General features: G+C 43.8%; 1 protein-coding gene across 1 annotated transcript; it reads right to left on the bottom strand.

Annotated features, from left to right (window-relative positions):
- Positions 1-5,702: 5,702 nt before the first annotated feature.
- On the bottom strand, positions 5,703-7,254 carry LOC144781136 (uncharacterized). The gene is made up of 2 exons (XM_078659798.1): positions 7,210-7,254; positions 5,703-6,484 (listed from the first exon to the last, which is right to left on the bottom strand). Exons 1-2 carry the CDS (start codon positions 7,231-7,233, stop codon positions 5,921-5,923), a joined length of 588 nt encoding a protein of 195 aa, XP_078515924.1. The 5' UTR covers positions 7,234-7,254; the 3' UTR covers positions 5,703-5,920.
- Positions 7,255-16,988: the final 9,734 nt, after the last annotated feature.

Here is a 16,988-nt window from a genome sequence, read left to right as displayed (position 1 = left end):
TAACCCTAATCCTAAAAATGGGAGTATGACTTTGTCCTGCATCTGCCATTGAGCCCAATGGGATTGACTGGCCCCATGGTTTCCCTTTCAACAGTGAACTCATTGTTATAATCAGCTGTTACCAAAAGACAGGTGAAACCCATTGGGTGCAAGCTATAAGGTATCGCACTGTCTCCTCGTACTCAGAACCTTCGTGGGAATTGTCTGGACAGGGTACTGATTGCATCAGCTTTGCTCGTCATTACAGGCATTTGGATCACAAGTTGTGATGTGACTTTGCTCAATTCAATTTTTCAAACAGTTAGCAGCCTCATTTTGTGGTTTGGATTCCCGTATCACTTTTTGTGTAGCGGTCTGAGTTAAGGATAAACATATTTTGGCATTGAAGGTAAACTGTAGAAGTTCATGACTGGATTGTGATTGATACATATGAAAGTAGTTTTCAGGGGTTACTTAAGAACATAAGAAATGAACTGTTATGTGCAAATAATGCAAATAGTGTTTTCCATCTACTTTTGGCTTTTGTTACTATAATTTTTCCAAACACTAATATAATATATGGGACCATAATGTCCCCAAAACGAGCATTTTCTTCTTTAGTCAACTTCTCCAATATTTAACACAGACCTCTTCAGTTGATTTAATTTTGTGAATAACTGCATGGTATTTTGGTGAATTCCAAATCTACCGTCACCTATTTGAGTCTCTCATGGCAAGTCCCCCGTAATGTACAATACATGAATTACTACTGTGTTAAAGGGAGGGAGTAAGGACTGGCCAGCTCAGTGCACTAGCACCCATTATCAGAAATGGGGTAACCCTAAAAAGTTAAAGACCTGGGTTTTTAACGCTATTCAAATACAATGGTCTCTAACCATTACTTTTACTGAAATTGAATGGATCAATACATATTAAATTTTTCTACTTAGTCACAGGATACGTCTCATAGATCAATCCTGTACATTCAATGTATTATAGCTAATCAAGAGCCAAGAACACAGAGTGCAACAGCAATAATTACAAATTCAGGAGCATATTTAATTCATTGAATTCATAACTATCTCAATATAAAAGAGTTTGAGGTTGCCCAAAGCGAGCGTGCATAAGATAAAGAAATGTCAAGTGTTTAAGAAAAGGAAGAAAAGAAATGCAAGTGTATTTACAAATTCAAATTCACAATACATCAATCAACACAATACATCATTTTCAGTAACCTGGGTGACAATATAAATTCTATACACTATTTTCATTAATTGGAGACATCGCTTCCAAAATTATATTTGCACAAGAAAATGTGTCACACTATCCAGGTGTTCAAAGAAGGGAGCGTCGACGTTTCGACTCGTCTTAAAGCCTAAAGGTAAGTTGGACGGTGGCCATGCGAGTCTTCATCAGGACTGAAACATTGGACAACCAAAAGAGTAGTAAAGCCCCTAATGAAATGAAGGACCAAGTGGAAATCTTCACTCTGTGTCCAAAAGTTACTGAATAATACCTTGTCCAGAAGGCGACGATGTAGAGCTATGTTATCTTGATGTAGCAGGCTGGTTGTCTCTGCATACTCAATTTCCTTACAAAAGATTTTTGCGTTGGTGGCCCCGTTAATTAGAGGTATGGCGACTGCCTTGGAATAGAGAGGACGGAGCTTGCGGATTGATTCCTACTTCACATCCCTACGACCACTAAACACCAGCAACACTGCGTGAGAGCACCGGTTGCTTTGGAATGCCGATCTTTTCGGAATAAGAGTGAATCGAGTTGGCGGATTGATTTCTGCCTTTGAACCCTTGGTGCTGAGCTACTTACGACTCGCCATACCTCTAATTAACGGGGCCACCAACGCAAAATCTATCCAGTTTCACCTACCACAAACCAGTTCAGCTGAGCCTACTTTATGGTTTAAATCTTTTTATTGCATTTCAGACATAACAAAGGGGAACAGGACCCACTGCTCCATCAAAACAATGCGATACAGACATCAATTGTCAGCGCTGTCCGTTTTACCAAGGTTTTTCTGTGAGCGGGTCAACAGTATACAACTCGGGAAAAAACAAGGAAGAAATCAAAACCCCAATCCCCCTCACCCCCCCGTCCAAAAATTCTGGGAAGCACACACAAAATGAGGAAAACTAGTGCCAGCATTGTTGGGTTCAACGCTTCTTCTGGGGAGCGCGTGGCCCAGGGATTTGCGTTTCCGCTAGCCGGAGGAGCCTCAGATATCAGGGGCAAGTCATTTCCCAGAACTCTGCTATGAGCAGTGTCAAGAAGGGTTGCCACAGCTCTGGGAATTCCTCCCCTCTACCCGCCAATGTTAGCGACAATTTCTCCATCCCTAGCACTAACCATAGCCTATGTAATCATCCCGCGTGTGGGGGAGCTTGAGGAGGGCACCAGTGGGCCAATATATTCTGGGTAGCTGCCCCTAGCGCAATAGCAATAAGACGGCCTCTTCTAGATTTTAGGGGGTATGTCACCGGATTGGGCAGCCCTAAGAGGATGTAAGCTGGGAAGCGCGGGAGTTGTGTGTCCAGATGAGAGTCAATGTCATCTAAAATGGTGGTCCAATAAGATTGGAGTCTATCACAGCTCCACAACAGATGTTCTAAAGTGCCTAGTTCACAACACCTCCTCTAACATCTATCACTGATACGAGGATCAAATCGGGGTAGGCGCTCCGTTGTGTGATACCAGTAGGTAGCGATTTTGGTCAGAGTCTCCGTGAGACCTGCGTGATAAGCTGAGTGCCGTGCCCTATAGTATATGCCACTACATTCTTTGTGTGAGAGAGGTCTGCCCAGATCCCGTTCCCACCTTGCCCGACCTGCGTTGTAATTGTGACTGTTAGCCGCAAGAAGGTGTTTATACAGGTCCGAGATTAATGTTTTGTCTGACGTTCAGGTGACCAGCCATTTCTCATAAGGGGTTAAAAATCTCTGAGCCCCTGGTTTGATTTGGGATTGGAGAGTCCAATGTTTAAGCTGTAGGTAATGCATTCTACCCGTCTCTGGAATGCCATAGTCTGCTTTAATTTGAGGAAACGGGATGATGCCTTGTAAATCAAATAGATGCCCTAGTGACCGGCACGGGGATAGGCACCAGTTCACAAACTCTTTGGGGTCCAGCTCTGGAGTAAAATCAGGATTGTTGAATAACGGCGTCAAGGGAGAGGGAAACGTTGACAACTCATGTGAGATAGCGGTGCGATCCCAAGTTTCCATGAGTGTACCCGTGACGTGGGAGGCGTAGAGGTTAGGAGGTCGATGTTTTCTCTGGAGAAAGGGATACCCTGCAAGAGCATACCCGCAACCGCCTGGTCCTGGAACAACCAGTGGTTCTCGGATTCCAGGCGGTGCCACTGTACTAGATAGCGGAGCTGCGCAGCGTAAAAATAAAGCTGCAGGTCAGGTATACCAACTCCTCCTTGTCCAGGGGGAGGACCGCAATAGATTGCTTGAACCTCGGTCTGTGGCCTTGCCAGATGAAGTGTGCGAGGTCAGATTGGGTTTGTTGGATCCAGCCTGCCGGGGGACGCAGAGGGAGAGTTTGAAAAAGATAAAGTATCTGGGGGAGGATTGTCATCTTGACAGCGGCTATGCTGCCCAACCACGATATGGGGTGATGCTTCCATCTGCGCAACTCCCCACAAATTTGGCCGCAAAGTATGTCATAGTTAGCCGTGACCGTAGCTGGAATGGTAGGACCTAATTGCACTCCTAGATAGGGAATCGTAGCCTCGGACCATTGAACTGGGTGTTCCTCCTGCAAGTGGGTTAGTGTGGCCTCTGATAGCGAGATATTGAGGGCAACTGATTTATCGGCATTAATCTTAAACCCCGAGGCCTGCGTGAATTTATGCAGCTCAATAAAAAGGGCCTGGAGGGTCTGAGCAGGGTCGGTGACAGAGAGCAAAATGTCGTCTGCATATAAGCTGATTTTATGTACATCTCCCCCGAATCTTATCCCCTGAATGAGGGGGTGGTGTCGAACTCTTCGCGCAAGTGGCTCCATATAAAGCGCGGAATGAATGGGGGACAGGGGGCAAGCTGAGCCTACTTTAAAGGCATTTAAGCTTCTGCTGGCCCTTCCAGATGATGCTACACAGAGTAGAGTAGGTAGAGTCTGTAATTAAACACTTCTTGAAACAATGATGGCACAGGTTTTCACATTAGAAGAGAGCAAGCATTTTCACCCCATCCTTTCTTACTGGGCATTGTGAGTGTTCCCCATCAAATACAAGGATTCTAACAGTGTAGGTGGAGTTTTGCTAAGAGACCTGAACAGATGGGAAGTTGTATGGTCAAACGATTGAATGCCTAAATATTAATTTAAACTGTCCCAGTTATACAACATTTAATATCTCATAAGCACTACAATAACAACAGTTGACTAATGACTTACTGAAAATATTTCATCTTTTGATATTTTCAGGCCAATATGACTGTTAGGGATTGAGAAAGCGCTCTAAGATGCATGACATATATTATGAAGTGTGGAAAACATATAATGCGCTACAATTTCTAACTTACCCAAATGGAACAGGCAGGGTGGTGTTGCCTTACAATACGGTACTGATATCTTACTATGTTCCAGTGGAAGTGTGAGGCTCTGAGAAGCAGTCAAATCAATGTTACAATTTCAGAGGCTGCATTTAAAAAAAAGGTGTCTAGCTTTACCACCAAATATGTGTTTGGGAGTGTTTCAACAGGTCTCTTTCAACACAAGATGTCAAGAACCCAGAAGTTCGAAACGAAGAATTATAGTGAAAAATACACTAGGCAGATCAATTTCTAACACCTCTCGCTCTTTTTCTCTTCTGTCTGTTCAACTTTCCTCCATTTTGAGCTTTTCTTCTAATTTTTGCATCTCTATCCTCATATCTTCTATTTGAATACTGCTACATTCTTACTATCTCATCCTATACTGCATCACACAAGGGAGAGTTGAGTGTAGAATTTAAGGGAGTCACTTAAGCCACAGAAGCTCACCATGTTATGTTATATTGATCTATGTAGTGCTCTAATCACCCGAAGGGGTATCCAAGCGTTTGGGCCAGTGTGTAGGTTTGTGGTCCTCAAGGTGTTTATCTGAAGAACCAGGTCTTCAGCATCTTGGGGAATTCAGGAATGCAGAAGGAGGCTCTGATGTGTTGAGGAAGGTCGTTCCATGTCTTGGGTGCTATGTGGGAGAAAAAGGGGCCTCCAGTTTTGCTTTTGCAGATGCAGGAATGTGGATTAGTGAGAGTGAGGCAGAGCATAGTTGTCTGGTGGGTTGGTGAAAGTGTAAGCGGCTGTTCGGGTATTCTGGTTGTGTGTTGTGTAGGGCTTTTTATGTGTGATTGAGAATTGTGAATGGGCTGGACTTGTACCATGACCACGACCTATGGATTTAAAAGAATACCTAGATCCTGTGATGGGAGAGATAAAGTTGCACAACTACATTTCTCTCAAATTCAAAGCACTGCTTTCACAACCGCTTTAACAGAACACCTGTGTGGATCGAAATCAACAACGTAGATGTGGTTTTGATTAGTTTTATCTCTTGAGCTATTGAAAGGAAGTTAAGCCTAATTAAAAAAATACGCAGTGTGTTCCAGGAACTGACAATGCAAATCTTTTTCTCTAATATTCTACATAATTGAAGATAGTATGGGTTTACATAGCAATGAAAATGTATGTTCGGCAAAAAATACACTGAAGAGGTGATAATTGAGTCATGAATTTATTTTAAAGTATACATTGCAACTCTATCATTTTAACAATGTCACATCTTAATATCGAGATGGAACTTGATTGTACAGTTTTAGGGCAGTTTAATTGAAAAGATGCATGTTGAATGCCTACGTGGTACAGCGTGCAATAATGGATGACGGCTTTTATTTTCTGGATTCCTTGTCACGTTCTCTTCCTAGAAACTGCCTGAGTTACTTTCCCTGCTTTTGTCCCATGTCTTTACCATGGCACCTTCCTTCCCGTCCCTGTCCTTGGCCCTCTTCAAGACTCTTATCTTCTTTTCCATGTTCTTGACCCTTTCCCTTGTCCTCTGCTTGGCCCTTTCCTAGTTTGTCTCCACAGCCTTGCCACTGGTCTTGTCCCAGGCCACCTCCAAGCTGTTTATCGTCAGCTTTTCCCTGACCATATCCCTGGTCTTTTCCCTGGTCTTTTCCCAGGTCTTTTCCACAACCGTATCCCTGATCTTTCCCCTGGTCTTTTCCATGACCATATCCCTGGTCTTTTCCCTGGTCATATCGTTCACCTTTTCCCTGCCTGGGCCCCTGTGCTACTCCATGACATGTTCCTTCAACTCCTTGTTTCCCATGTTCCTGGCCATGAACTTGGCCTGCTCCATAATCTTTTTCCTCGCCAGGAGTGATTCCTTGCCCTTGTTGTTGGCCATGACCCTTATCTTGTCCTTCGTCTTGTCCTTGGTCCTGCTTTCGTCTGTAGCCGTCTGTTTGAACTCCGCACGCTCCTTCACTTTCTTTTCCCTAGTGAAAAGAGATAGAAAATAATATGAGAGATGGTCAGTTTATGGTTAACTAAAATGAATCAAAATCTTTTAAGTGTATAGCACAGTCATTTAACACATAGAAGCATGCACAATGTACACAGTCATCATCTTTATTGGGTGAATAGTGAAGCAATAGCATGCATAATACAAAACCATTAAAGAACAAGCATATGTGTCTCATTTGAACCACCCCTGTATATTTCAGCAGTTCCAGTGCAAGGATTCTTAGAGCCTTATTGAAAATTATATTTTCCCACTTTGAGGCTCTGTCTCCTGTAGCAAAAATGCCATTTGTAAAGTCTCTTGGTATAATCCGGCATCCTCATATGGCATCTTGTGATGGCACAGTAATGCAACCACACCTACTTATCTTAATGTAATATTGGCCCTTGATTTGGGAACGGCAACAACATGTAAAAGAATACAATTTTCATACAACTACACGCAGCGTATGACCACGTAAATAACATGAAAGGTTTTCCATTTTCGTTTTAATTGTTTTTTAATTTTGTATTATCATGAACAGTTTAGATCATTTTTAGTACAGCAATTATTTTCAAAGATTTGTAACACCAAACATTTTGCCATTGATTACACAATTGATGACATCGTCGATGAGATCAGAAGTCACATATAGTACTATCGATCTCAGCAGATCATCAATGAAAACTGCGTCCTCAACTCTGCTCCTGTTTTACTCACAAGGGTGCAGGAGGGAGAAGCCATATCTTGTCATTCGTTCTAAAAACACAATAAATTATATAAATGAACTGTAAATGGTTACATCTACTTTATGTTATTTCCTAATTTTAATTTATTTAGAAGCTAAGCATAATAGAGTTTCCTGTATATGTATTTCCATTGGAAGACTATTATGAATGTTACTCAAAAGTACTAAAAGTGCAAAGCGTGAAAGATATTAAAAACCCCTCTAAAAACTTTGTTGAGGACCTTACTGTTAACATTGGATTAAACATGTGATTTTTGGTAATTCACTAAGGTTTCCAGGAGTACATATGTGAGGCTTAGCAGGCCAAGGTTCACAGAAGTAGTGGTAGAAGATATCTGTGATTTCTCGTTACGAACATGAGAAAGTAGTTCCACATCCATACATATACATAGTATACAGTTGCGCACAGGCAAAGGTCTTACATGAAAGCATCTGCACTTTCATATTTTTTGTGCGCATTGGGAAAACACCTACACCCCAACCATTTGTAAAAGTATTCCTCTGTTCCTATTCAAATCCTGGAATGTATTTACTACAGCTCTTCAAATCTCTGGCCTTTTTCTAGGCTGATGAAATGTTGGTGAATAGCCACAAGAAAATACATTTTGGAATGCGCCCACTATTTGAGGGTTTTCCCACTCTAAATTCTCACATCACATTCTTAGTAGAAGAGTTACTTTCTTGGAAAAGTAAACAAATGTATGCCTGTAAAACCACAGTTTGTGTAACACAAATATGGTTTTCTACATAAAATTGCTGTTTTCATATTTAGTACGCACTGAAAATATGCAAATAGCCATGGACGTCATTACGGGGTTGCCGCAAAAAAAAACAAAGGTTAAAGATCAGTTATAGTCAGGGAATATTTCTTTATGTTTGTCTAAAAACAACTCAAATTACACAAACTTTAGAAATTATACAACTATAGTTATATCTTTAATTTATCAGCTAAGCACCACTTTCAAAGTAATATGTCATACTTATAACTCATATTTATCCATACGTACCACATTAACATTCAGATAACTTGTTCACCTCTGTACACAGTCTTCTCACCTAACTCGCCACACTACATTAACTCTAACTCACCACTGCATCATGCAGAATATTCAGGCAAATCATATAATTTGAGATTTCATAAGAAGTGTTGTTATTAATTCAGTGATTTCACATGCTCTAACTTCTGTAGCATATAAAGGTATAGGTAGTGCATGGATAAGGGGCGAGTTATAGTTAAGGTAGTGTGGAGATTGAGGTGAGAAGACTGTGCAAAGAGGTGAACGAGTTATTTGAATTCTAAGGTAGTGCTTAAGTATAAAGACTACTTTAAGGTCTATTTTTCACATAGGATAACATTGGGTTACCTTATTACAATTAATAAGTGATAACATCCAATTTGGAGCAGGCAATCAGGTCGAGGTTGGTGTCTAAATATTTGCAATTAAAATCCCTCTTAAATGGTAAGGTCAGATTTTTAGCAACAATTCTGTAAATGGCACTTTAAGAAAGTTGTTGTTTTCTTGTCCTAACCCTTTGGTGCGTGAAGCCTGTTCCTGGGTCACATGAATGGGTGTAGCTGGCATATGTAATTTGTATATTGCTCCCAGACAGTGAGACAAAGGGAAAATAAGTGTTGGGAGGATGGGCCACTCTGAGTTAATGAGGGGGAGGAGATGCACCTACCACACTTGCACATCTCAAAGGCTCTGCCTGAGCACACTCACAAAGAGTTTGACACTGGTCTTTTGTCATCCCAGACAAGCTGGGGCCATGGCAGGGGGGAAGGGGATCTAACCATGCTCTTAGATCCAACCATCTGCGACTCCTTACCTCCCTTACCCCCCGCTTTTCGGTGGCCGCCTCCAAATCTGGAATAGCCTACCCCTGACACTTCCGCCGAGACCTTAAGACTTGGCTTTTCTCCAGCGACTAAAATCCACTGAGTTCACTCCTTCCTTTGCTTGTCCTAGTGCCAGGACACCCCCATTGGGGGTAGCTGCATGCTATATAAGCTCCTAAAATAAATAAAAATAAAAGGGGATGCCTGACACCTCAGGGGGGGGGTCAGAAACCTCTAGAAGCTTCCTCTACTTCAAAGTGGGCACCATATATATTGGACCCTTAGACCCAGCTCTTCAGTACACATCTGGACCTGTGGGGAATCTTAGAGGAATGACAGCCATTCTGATCTGCAAAAAAGACTGGCTGCCCTACTGCCTGCTGCTCTTCAGCCTGAGTGAAGGACGGAACATGTCTCTTGAACCCAAAACCACCAGACTGACTACAAGGGCTAGTTGGCTGGCCTCCTGACCAGAGCGTTGGTTGTCCCACGTGTAGGACTTCCATCGCAGCCCAGAGCCTCATCAGAACTACCACTGCATGACACTTCTTCAAGACAGTCCTTCAAATTGCAACGTATTTGTCAACGGCATCCTCGATTACCACACAGGACCCACATTGGAATCCCTGCAGCTCCTTCAGAACCAGCCGATGCATAATGTATCCTCAAAGCAGGACTTTGCTTCACATGCCACAAGGACCTCCAGCACACCATAATGTGCAAATGCTTCATGGAAAATGTGACTGGACGTTTGGCTGCTGTGCATGAGTTCAACGTCTATGGAAAAATGCATTGATGTCCAAACTTTTTTTGGGACCACCTTTTATCTTTGCTTTTCCATGACCAGTCACCGCAAAACCTTCCATCCTCCTCCAATGTAGAAAACGCAATAGTTTTGTGAAGATTAGTCAATTGGGCACCTATTTATTAATAGTGAAAATTCTGAGGAAATACCATTTCTGGTAACCTTAATCATAACGACAGAGTGGCTACTGTTACTCTGTTTGATATATATATATATACATAAATATCTATATATACACACACACACACACACACATATATACACACACACACATATATATGTACACACACACACACATATATATACACACACACACACACATACACACACACACACACACACACACACATATATATTATTATTATTATTATTTTTCCTGGGACTGTACGGACACCTCACCAATATCCAGTTAAGGAGACAGACAAGCAGCTTGCAGCCCTCCCGCTTTCTATGCCAAGGCAAGCAAAGGAGAGGTATGGTGCAGCAGCCAGGGCAGCTGACTCTGGTGCGCAGGGCTCACTGTTCGATCCCCGGTGGCAGCTCAGCACTATGTGACTCTGGGCAATAGCTCACTTAATCTCCCCGGTGGCCTCCAGCACCTTGAGATCCTATGGGGTAAGTTGTTCATGCTTTACAAATACAGTATTTAAGGCAGGCTCAGCAGCACTTTGCCATTTGATTGGGTGTGTCTGTGATTCTTGGAACATCTCTCATCCCCTCTGGGGCTAAGCTATATCATGCTTCTAAGCAGCAGAGGGAGAATCGCAAAGATACAGGTGGCAACTAGTAAAGCAAAATGTGAGAGGCAATTTTGGATATACAATATTGCGTAGATGTTTATTGCTAGTGTTTATATTGATCTGTTTGTGCATATTTGCATGGTTGGCATCTCTCCTTTGTAAGGTTGGCATCTATGCCATCTTCTCCACCTCTCATATCCAGTGGACATCCCTGGCATAGTTTACCCATTCATTGCACAGGATAGGCATCCCTGACATCTGGGGGCCGCCTTATCATCTGGTGGTCTAACCTTGCATCTGGTGAGTGTTGTTATCATGAAGAGGACATCTCTATTAACTGGTGGCCACCAGTTGGTATATATTGAGTACCAGTGGCATCTGGCTGATATTTATGATATCTAGCGGGTACGCTTATTCTCTGATAGCATCCTTGACTTTAATTGGACATTCTTGACATCCTTAAGTCACCGTTTACATACAGTAGCCACTTGTAGCCTCCAAATGTCTCATCGCTACTAATGGCATCTGGTGGGCATCTCTAGCATTGGGTGTTTGTTAGACCCTGTGTCATTGGCATGGTTTTCCCTAATATTTACCTTATGACTTATTGTTTTTGCTGATTTAGTTTTTTCTGGCATTAGGATTCTACAAACTTTATCACTGATGACCACTGCTAAAGTGCTTGAACTCTTACCCTAAAACATGGTTACATTGGCTTATCAACAATTGGCATGTCTAATTTACTGGGAAGTGCCTAGTAACGCACACTACATTTACCCAGGGCCTGTAAATTAAATGCTAATAGTGAGCCTGCGGCACTAGTTGTGCCACCCACTTAACTAGCCCTTTAAACATGTCTCAGGAGTACCACTACAGGGCCTGTGTGTGCAGTTTTAAAAGGCCATGTACACCTGGCAAGTTAAACCTCTTGCCAGGCCCAAACCTTCCGTTTTAATACTTATACGTCACCACTAAGGTTGGCCCTGGGAAGCCCAATGGCAGGGTGCAGTGTATTTAGAAAGTAGGACATGTACTTTTGAGTTTTACATGTCCTGGTAGTGAAACACCCTTAAAATCTTTTTTCACTACTGCAAGGCCTATCTCTCCCATAGGATAACATTGGGATTTGTTTATTACATTGTATAAGTCTAATCTCCAATTCGGGAAGAGATAAGACTCCTAAGTTTCAAAATAACAATTTAAAATCACAACTTACAGTGAAGTCGGATTTGCAATTCTGAAAATGCCACCTTTAGAATGTTGTCATTTTTTTTGCTTTATCCATTTGATGCCTGCTGCCTGTCTATGATCACTTGTCTGGGGTCAGTGACAGCTGGGGTTTGTGGATTCTCCATAGACAGCCGCACACAATGGGAGCTTAAGGGTGACTTGATGGGCTATCCTTGCAGGGTGGGAGGGAGGAGCTGGGCCCAGCATCACTTATACCTGAATAGGCGGTGTCCTGTCCCCACACAAAGGGCTGCGCACCTCTCTGTAGTGAGTCTGGAGCCAGGGCAGGGAGGCAGTGCATATGTGCACTTCAAACGCATCTCTTGGAAGTTTACCCACTTCAGAGGCACCATTGGGTTTAAGAACTGGACCTCAGACACTACCACTTCTGTATACATCTGGAGCTGTGGATACTCTGCCATGAAGAATGACTGCTGTGCTGCTGAAAGGCCTGCCACACTGCTGGACTGCTACTCTGAAGGAGATTGGGACTTGTTGTGCTGACCTGCTGCCCTCCTACATCGGAAGGAAGAACTGGAACTGGAAGTGGAACCCATCTTGAACCCAGGACCCCAGAGCGGCTCAAAGGGCTAGCCTGCTGGCCTCCTGATCTGACCCTCAGGTACATCGCAGGCTCAGCACAGCCCCTGGACCCATCTTCAATGAGCGCCTTACTCCCAAGAGGTGCCTCTCAGGTCCTGGGCCCTTGGTGTCTCTCTCGATTCCTTTGAGTCAAGCTTTTGGGCTCTTCACAACAGTGAGCGGGCCCATTCACATTGGAACCGTGCCTCTCGCACAATGAATCAGCGTGAGCTGCTGCAAGTTTATATCTTCACACAGGAAGCATTGTCCGTGGCCCTGGATAACTACGGCGAGGCTCCAGTGGACCCTTTTGTGAAACCTGGCCGGCTCTTGGTTTCCCAATGACCATTGCCAGCAAAGCTCTCCTTGCTCCCGGCAAGCTTTTTCCCCCCCAGCGGCACTCTTGGCACAAAACATGAGAAGGTAAACCTTCAGCGGGAATGATCTGTGACTGTATACGACCTGCGCTCCATTGCAGTTGGCCCGAACTTTTGGATTTGACCCGATCCAGCTGTATGCTTTTAACTCTATTTTACAGTTTACTCTTTAAAAATTCATAACTCCAGTTCCACCGATTGTATTTTTGTTGTTTTTCTAACCGGGTGTGGAATGTTTTTGTGTGATGTTTTAACGGTTTTACTGTTTGAAGTGTTGCACAAATACTTTACACATTGCCTCTAAAGTTACTCCTGACCGATCTGTGCCAAGCTACCAGAGAGAGGGCACAGGTTAATTTAGGGACTCCTTGTGCCATTCCCTCACTAAGGTTGTGATTACTGCTTGACCAGGGATTATACCCCAGCTAACCAGGAACCCAATTTCTAACAATTGACAGCCTTGAGGTCCATCCGGCAGAGACACCTAAAATACTCTTGGGTCAATCACATTTCATGGACATCCCTGGTACGTGGCACTGTTGCTGGCTTCTGGAGGGTATTCTTGGCATTTTGTGGCTATCCCCTGCTTTGGAAACTATGCCTGGCTTCTGCTGGACAACAATATGAGATGGACAATCCTGCCTTGTAGTGGGCATCTCTGGTATAGAACAAAGATCTCTTATATATAGTAGGCCATTCTGGTATCCACACTTTAAATCTAGTGGGCATCCCTGGTGACCTCTTGTAGCCATACCTAACATCAAATGGGCATATGACGGGCATCCTTTGCTTCTTGAGGGGCATCCCTGGCATGTAGTGGCCCACCCGGCATGATCTGGTAACCCATGGGCAGGAGCGTCTGGATCTGTCTATTTGAAGCTGTGTTAAATGTGAGTATTTGATGAGAAAAATAAACGGATATGTTGGCATTGCAGACCAAACTAATTAATGTACATACAATTAAGAGTCTGGTGTTTGTTGACAATGGGGATATTATAAGATAATGTCAAGCTTTTTATGGGGTGGGAAAAGTGATGGATGGGGTAATATATATGAGAAATTGTACTTGAAGGCCAGAGTATGTTCAGAAAATAGTGGCTATTTGATGAAAAATAAGCTTCTTTACTAAAAATTACAAGTTGATTTAGGAATATGAAATGCATTATTTTGAGAAAATTGTAATCTGATGAAGGAGATTGTATTTATTTGCTGAACAAATAAAGCCTTGTTTTTAAGGGCAAAATGTCTGTATTGTAAGAAAATAACTGAAATTAGTGCATGTCATGCCTCGAGGTCAGCAAACGGGCGGTCCCTTTAAGAAACCCCTACATAAGCAGGTAGAGCCCTTGGAGCGACGCTTTACGTCCTTGCGTCAAGCTCCCGTTACTGCGATTCCTGTCCTGTTTCCTGTTGCCTGATTTCCGGAAATCCTTAGTGTTTGAACGAGCTCGCTTCCGTTCCTCTGCATTGAGGCTTTCTACTTGTTCCTGCTGTGGTTCCGAGTTCTGGAACTTGTCTTAGAGCCTCGTTTTGTATTTAGACTGCTCCGCCCGACGGCCGGGTTTTACTCCGCCGTCCGGCCGGGCAGTGTGTCAGTGTTCCCCTTGGTCTTGCTGGCTCCGCCCGACGGCCGGGTCTTGCTCCGTCGTCCGGCCGGGCAGTGTACTGACCTCTCCTCTTTTCCCTTGGCTCCGCCCGACGGCCGGGTTTGTACTCCGCCGTCTGGCCGGGCTGCTGCTTCCCCGTCATTTCTATTACCTGCTCCGCATTCCAGCCGGGCTTGTTCCCCGCTGTCTAGCAGGGGATTCTTTAGGTATTTAGCCGTGTTTATTCCTTCCCTCCACCCGGCGGCCGGGCTTAGTCTCCGCCATCCGGTGGTTCCCTTACCCGCCATTTGTTTCCTTCTTGGTCCTTATCATCTTCCCTCACTTCCTGAATTCCTGGCCATACTTACTGTGTGTGGGTTCTGCACTTGCGTGGACTCGTGAAAGATACATCTCCACATCTCCCAGAATCACGGTAACAGCGCAGTGCGCTATTCTTATGTTATTCTCTAGAAAGCCATTCTTGAATTAATGAATGTTTGTTTTGCATCTCAGACAGTTAGTTCTACGTGAATGTTACCTTCTGATTCTGGTGTGCTCTACTGCGATACAGATGTTGGTTTAAGAGTCTTCTACATGTTATCAAGTAAGAATACTATAATCCTGAACAGTGTTATACAAGTGCACAGTACACCTCGAGTAATCACTATTGTGTTTCTTGTTTGTTCCTCCACCCTAGCTCAACCAAACCCCTGTCACCAATCCACAGTTATATGCCAGCAAAGTTTTATTACCCTTGGTATGTAGTACACATAAATTGTAGAGGTGACTGTTGTTCTTCTGTGTATGTTTCTGAGGGTTAGTAATTCCTGTTTTGGTTTTAGCCCCTACACCCATCAGAGGTCCAGGCCAGGTGCATGTCCACCCACACAGAAGTCTACAACCAAGAAGAATAGTTTTTCCCCGCCTTTCCTTGTTTTGTCTCCCTGTTTTCCCCTGGCGAGCCTCTCGGTACTCTAGTGCTTGATAGAGTCGGAAGGCCGTAGGGGAAGGCTGTGGAATATTCATTGGATCCTTGGCGCTCCTGCGGAACCTGCCTGAGAACCATTACAGAACGTAAAGCCCACGTGGTTTGTTCTGCCCGAGCGTCATGGATCTCGATGCGGTATCCCTGGCTGATGTTGCTAGTATGTTGGGGAATCTACAGGTAGAGACCCAAGCATTGATATCTAGAGTGGATGTATTACAGCGACAACAGTCTGGTGGAGCTACTGGGGGAAGCACATCGGTGGTTCAAGTAACCACACCCCCTTCTCTACCTTTAGCACCACCTGAAAGGTATTCCGGAGACGGGGCACGATGTGCCGCCTTCCTTAGTCAGTGTCAGCTGCATTTCTCCTGTAAAGCTGCATGTTTTCCGTCTGACCAGGCTAAGGTAGCTTTTGTAATTTCCTACCTCAGTGGGGGAGCTGCAGATTGGGCCATACCGTTAGTTGACAGGGATGATCCGTTGCTACACAGTTACCCCGCATTTAGGAGGGAGTTTCGAAAACTTTTGATAGACATGTATACACCCAGTCTGCAGATACAGAATTATTAGCCTTGAAACAGGGCAATCAAGATCTCGTGTCCTACATTACTTCTTTTCGTAGACTTGTAGTTGAATCCCACTGGCCAGAGGAGAAACGTGGCACCATGTTTTACAAAGGTCTCAGAGATGACTTGAAGGATGCTTTATCACAAATTGTAGATCTGCCTACATCATGTAACGAGCTCATTGATTTAGTGGTAAAAATAGATCACAGACAACAAGAAAGAAAGAAAGAGAAGGGTAAACCTGAAGCAAGATATCTACCTTTACGTGAAAAGAAGGTCACTGTGGAGAAATCCACTGACGAGAGTGAGCCCATGCAGATAGGCATAGTGAGGGGACCTCTCACACAAGAGGAAAGACATAGAAGACGAACACTCAGACTGTGTCTGTATTGTGGGAAGGCAGGCCACTTTTTGAAAGATTGTCCTGTAAAACCCGCACAGTCTAAGTTTTCGGGAAACTAGGAAGCCTGGAGTCCTGCGAGACAAGGACTCCAGGTAGGTTAGGATTAACAGTCTCTTCCTCTGACTATAGAAACACCCCAACGAATCACATGTATGTGTCTGCCTTTTTGTCTAGCGGAGCACATGGTTTACATGCGTTAGTAATGATTGATTCAGGGGCATCAGGGAATTATATGGATCAAGAATGGGCCAAAGAAAACTTGTTACCTTGTACACCAAAAGCAATAGCCAGTCATGTCACCACCATTGACGGTAGCCCCCTTGTCTCAGGCCCTGTGACACATCATACCTCTGTTTTACACATGACTATAGACCCCGAACATCACGAAGACATAAGTTTTGATCTTATTTGTTCTCCACAATTTCCAGTACTCCTAGGTATACCCTGGCTCAGAGCCCAAAACCCTAACATCAATTGGGAAACCTCGACCATAACGTTTCCACCTAAACCAGGGGAACCAATAGGGGGAACATTAGTTAACATGGTTTCTTTGTGTAGCAGTAGTGATGAGAACAAGACTGAACTACCCTCGTGTTACCAAGATCTGCACTCGGTCTTTGATGCTAAAGAAGCA

Source organism: Lissotriton helveticus, chromosome 9, assembly GCF_964261635.1.
Source record: "Lissotriton helveticus chromosome 9, aLisHel1.1, whole genome shotgun sequence".
Taxonomy (NCBI): Eukaryota; Metazoa; Chordata; class Amphibia; order Caudata; family Salamandridae; genus Lissotriton; species Lissotriton helveticus.
This window is presented reverse-complemented; position numbering and strand designations above follow the sequence as displayed.